The sequence below is a fragment of the Eufriesea mexicana genome, unplaced genomic scaffold (assembly GCF_001483705.2).
Source record: "Eufriesea mexicana isolate 0111107269 unplaced genomic scaffold, ASM148370v2 scaffold8839, whole genome shotgun sequence".
In the NCBI taxonomy this organism is placed as follows: Eukaryota; Metazoa; Arthropoda; class Insecta; order Hymenoptera; family Apidae; genus Eufriesea; species Eufriesea mexicana.
This window is the reverse complement of record NW_016916568.1, coordinates 224,762-230,143: the sequence shown is the minus strand read 5'-3', so window position 1 is coordinate 230,143 and position 5,382 is coordinate 224,762. Positions and strand designations below refer to the sequence as shown.

General features: G+C 39.7%; 1 protein-coding gene across 7 annotated transcripts in view; it reads right to left on the bottom strand.

Moving 5' to 3' along the window:
- Positions 1 to 5,382, bottom strand: part of Arms (Ankyrin repeat-rich membrane spanning) — a 36,449-nt gene that overhangs the window by 12,978 nt on the left and 18,089 nt on the right. Inside the window, exon 1 of one of the 7 annotated variants that reach the window (XM_017907733.1) lies at positions 2,366 to 2,542. The exons of 4 other annotated variants lie outside the window; for them this stretch is intronic. In XM_017907733.1, coding sequence (XP_017763222.1) covers positions 2,366 to 2,416 — 51 coding nt within the window. In that variant the 5' untranslated portion in view covers positions 2,417 to 2,542. Of the gene's footprint in view, positions 1,178 to 2,351; positions 2,543 to 5,382 lie in introns of those variants that run through there. 2 more of the 7 variants (XM_017907735.1, XM_017907738.1) reach the window with 2 other exon arrangements.

The window sequence follows — 5,382 nt, the reverse complement described above, 5'->3', positions numbered from 1 at the left end:
ACTCTTTCCGGCTACCTGATCGCCGATATTCGTCAAAACGTTCGATGCTTCAGCTTCTTTCTCGTCCGTGGACGGTAACAAACAGTTCGGGATACCTGGATATGCGCTTAGTAAGCTGGGTGCTAAGCTCGAGCAGATAGCTACGTTCGCGATACTGGATCGTCTGATAGGATTAACGCTTGTCCCTGATAATATGTCTTCGTAAGTGGGAGATTTTGCCACGTCTTTCGTATTCAAATCAATGTTCGTTATAGGTAACGTCAGTCTTCTCTGTGTCTTCACTGAACTCGGAACTTTATCAGAGTTTCCGAGATCTACTCTTACATTCGTGACGGACTCATGCTGGGTTTCAGAGGGACCTTCTTCCTTTTTAGAGAGAGAAATTCCATTTAGACTGGTCGAGCAATTCGGGAACGCGGACATGACTTTGTAGTATCGTCTGACGAACAGTGGAGAAGCTGAAACTGGGGAAATCGTTTTGCTCGATTCTACGTTTGAATGGGTAACTATCGTACTTTCTTGAATCTCCGCCGTAGCTAATTCCGGGTGAGTTCTGTCAGACGGTTGATTAAGTAATCTCTTTGAACTTTGTAGTTCCGTCTGTTGCAACTCCTGAACGCACATTTTACGTTCGATGGAACTATTCGGATCAGATGGTCTCGAAATTTCGCGCGCCGGGAAGAAGCCATGTCGGTTGATCGCTGACTCTGTAACAGGATTCGAGATCTCGACGACAGGACGGAAACTGACAGTCGAATTTAAACCATGGTCTAATTTCTTCATCGAATTTACGTCTTCGTACGAACTTCCGCCGATGGAATACTTGATCTTCGAATAAAGCACGCCGAAGTTCTCTTTCTGTTCCACGCTGGTCGCCGACGAGGTCGAATTTTCGGTCCCAGGAGCAGAAGTTTCATGGCTACCGCTGGAAAATTCGTTGGAAGTAACCGAAGACCGCGTTTCACTTTCCAAACTACTACTTTGCGTCTTCTCCATTTTTCTACGTTCCCTCGAGTCACCCAACGAATTTTTATCCTTGAGTTCATCGACTCTTTCCTCCTTTTGAGCATCAGATCGACTCTCCGAAGTGTCAGAGTCTTTCGACGTCTTAAACTCAGAGCATTGGACTTTACGTTCTTGCTCATTCCAATTTCTTTCAACCAACCTCTCTGACAGAATTTCCTTGGTTGCCTGACTCCTTGCGAACGATGACTCCTCCTCGTCGACCGGAAGTCCTTCGATTCCAGGACCTTGTCCACCGATCACTATTTCAGAATCGGATTCTATCGTGATCGAGATTCTTCTGTCCGTTTCCCTGGTCGCAGAATTCTCAGCTTCTTTGTTTTCTTCGTCTTCTTCTTCCTCGATGCTGATTCGAAAATGATGCGTCGTGATCTTGACACGATCATCTTTGGCCTTCCGCATGGCATTCTTTCTTCAACGTGCTCCAACGACAGCTCAAGATAAAGTTTACTATGGATACAAATACGTGAAAACTTTATGCTCGGGATTTCTTACAGGAAACACGCAACTCAGAGGTTACTTCGTACGAGACGTCGAACTTTCTCAGATTTTGATCATCTGTTTAATTATTAGCTGCGTGTCTTTGACCCATAATTCTCCTTTTATCGAGTCACGTCGATAAGAGGTAAAGGCCAGTATACTTTTCCAAGTATCGCAGTACGATGTGGATAAAACGAAGTTAACGCAATTACGACACGTTCGGTAATGAACATACGAAGTAAAAATAAATGCAACTAGTAAGAATAATAAATTAGCAGAGAAACTGGTATCTAAAAGTTCCTGGTTCTAAAAATCAATGAATGTTATAATTATATCTCTCGTTTCACGAATTTTTATCTCATATCCATTCACTGATACACTTGCGAGACACTTTTTGAAAGCAAGTAATTTGGAATTAAGACTTCTAACGATTTCTATTATCAAAACTAGTCGTAAGTTCTTACACCACGCTCCTCTATCGAATTATCATTCCCAACTGACGAAGCATGATGAAATCGACAGAAAAATTGATTAAAACCATAGAACAAACATAAGCAACTGATTAAGATCAATATGGAATGTTTAGCATTTCTACCTATAAGAAAGTCACAATTAATTTTCCTAAAACCACCTGAATATTGCACGATAAAATTAGAAAAGTCAGAAGACTCGTTATTTCGATAAATTTAATAGCGCTAGCGAAAACTCATGGCATACCCATAACAATAAATATAAAGGAATATACAGTTGAACAGCAACCTATATATCACACCATACGAAACCAAGCACTAAAACGTTTCAACCAATCTCAATTCCATAAAACATTCTCTTTAAACCATATTCAATACCGTAAAAGACGGACCCTCGACAATGTGGCGAGTCTGAGCATCTTTTCCAAATTTCTGGTAGTCATCTCTTTCGTCTCGTCTTCACCACTTCCTGGTCCAACGCGGACAGCTTCCGGGACCAACGATGACGAACGCTTGTGTGCGTACGCGTGCGTGTGTCCAATGCACTGGAACGCGTGCGATCTGCGACGCCAGCAGATCGCTTAAGAGCATCGTCTGGCAGATCGTGCGACATTTATATATCCGACGTGGGATCTTTAAAGTCGTGTACACAGTCGTGCGGAATCGCGTGTAACGTCGAGTAACGTCGAGTAACGTCGAGTAACGTCGTCTCTCCGTGCGTTCCCGGTGTCGTGTCCCATTAATGTTTTCGTCGGTACCATTGTTTGCGGGAAGGCATCAAACAGTATAAAGCCTTGCCACCTGACGCAAAAAGAGGAAATAAAACTCGGACGATTTGAGAAATCGAGCGTGTACCACGATAGCGTCACGGCCACGCAAATATTTATCGTGAAACACGCGAGGCAGGGAGAGCTCCAAGTTGGAGACCGAACGACGATCCAACAGGAAGAAGCGATCGGTAGGTTCGGTGAGGGAACGCTGCTACGATGATCCCGTGGAGGCGAGGACATGTCGTCTGTGATGTAATCGGTAAATCGATTTAGTGGCACGACTGACCGTGGTAAATTTCATTTGATTACGTTACAATAAAGGCGTTCCGCCGATAACGATCCTGGTCCCTAAGACCCTGGCTCGGTTTCTATGGTATCGCCAGAATATGGAAATTTTTTCCCTGACAAACTGCTTCGGTTGTTTGTAATTAACAGTTGTGTGATTCGTTCAATCAGGAATTCCATCGCATCCTGTATGACAAGTGGAACATTGAATCGGTCAGCAGTCTTTGCGAATCGGCTGACTTTCCTTCGTACCAGATTTTTAGGCGCCAACCTCGTATTTGTCTATGCACCTAACTTAGTCTCCTCTATACGATAAAGAGTTAAGTAGTCATACGAGTATTGACTATCGATTAAGAGATACTCTAGCTTCCGTTTTAAATTCGTTAAAGGAGTCAAGTTCTGTGGATCCTCGAATCGAAAATAGTGATAGAGTTAATGTATTTAGATTACGAAGATGAAGATTACAAATTATTTGTCACCATAGGTAGAGTTTGATTAAAGTTCGATAAAATACAGTTTTTAAATATAATTTCAGAAATTGAAAATAAGACGTGGAAAAATAGAAATTCCATTCGGTTGGAGCATAGGTAATAGAGATACAATCAGCAGAAGCGTTTTGAATTATAATTAAATATATTTTATAATCCTTGGAAACTATTGTAAGAATTTATTTACCAATTGTAATGGAAATTTTCGAAAAGTTTATTAACCATGATAAATCGGAACTAATTTAAAAAAATAAAACGTTTCACACGTCATTTCTAGATAAATGCTACGAGATCGAGGAATGAATTAAAAACAGAACACTTGCGAATTGCAGCGAATTAAAAATATAGATCCCAGTCGGCCATTAATTTCGCGATAAGCCAACACTGTGCACTTAAATAATGACGGTGCACTGTGAGCACGGCAATATCCAGTCGTAAATTTGCCAAACAACGATTTCTTTCATTCGTTTGTATTTCATGATAAGTGCAGTCTAATCGCTGGATTATTATGCACCGCTTTTATGTTCTTCCGCCGTGCTTGATAACGGTTCGAAAAAAGAGCAAAAAAATGGAAGAAATTAAGAAAAAGAAAGGAAAAGTAAGAAGAAAGGAAAAATACAAAGTCTTCGACTAATTTTTAGATAATTAACGATGGTCTTACGAGATGATCTTTCAGCTAGAAAAATATTTTTCCCGATAGAGCTAGGCGAGGAAGCTGCGCGTCCTTGCGCTACTCGCGGCACTTGGGCCAATTAAAGTACTCAACAGACTAATCAATTGTGTACGAACAAGTCGTTTACTAGGGCTCATAAAAAGAAGTAACAATGCAGAGAAAACAAGTGACGATAATTTATCATAGCCGTTTTTCCTCGAAAACGGAGAGATCAGAATACACAGAATATGTCATAACAGGTGAGTAAATTTGCGCTAGTCTCCTTTCAAAAGAAAAACAGAAAACGTGGAAGTTGAAACAAATGGTAATGGGCATTAAAGTCTAGTACAGTTAGTACAGGATTAACAGAGTGAAAAGTAGTATCAAACAGTGATTGATCCAACAGAGCCTGCCTACGTACTATTTAATACTACTAATTACTCATTTTTAATCCCTCCACGCATTTACGTAATACACAATGGTAACTCGGGTTTAAATAAGATAAAAAGTAGCTATGAACACGCAGAAATTCTATACCTGTGATTTATGGGACTTTTGAGCAATTACCTCTAACACTCCTTCAATTTCTCGTGTCACTGATCTAATCCTAATTTAACAAAACGATGTTAATATCGATGTTAATTTATATTCGAATTATCATTCAATCGGTGTCGAATTAATTTTAAATAATCGTTAAAAATAAACATAATATGGTGCTAATAAATTACGAGTTAATTTCGTCTAGACAACGTGTTATGTTATCTAGATATGAAGTGCTACTTGTGTCATTTGACGTATTTTTCGATGAACAAGGCGTTCGATTTTGCGTATACGTATTTCTCCAATGACAGAGGTCTCAGATCAATTATTTAATCGTGTTTCCTCCGCGAATCAACGATTGTGAGTCGACCAGGAAGGCGACAAGAAGTCGCGTAGAACTGAAAATATACGAACGTCATGACTGATGACTGACAACGATCTTTATCTAGCCACATTTGTCAGAATAACGTTTAACTACGAAGATTACAAATTTTCAGCATATGCAATTCCCAAAGCATTCTAATCTTCTCCATTCAAGTATTTTTAAACTCGAGCTAAACAAAATTGCAGGCAATTGTTGATACTTCAAAAGAACTGAGAAGTTTGGGAATAATTAGTATTATTAATACTCGAATATTAAAAATAAAACAATGTAATAAATAAATAAATAAATA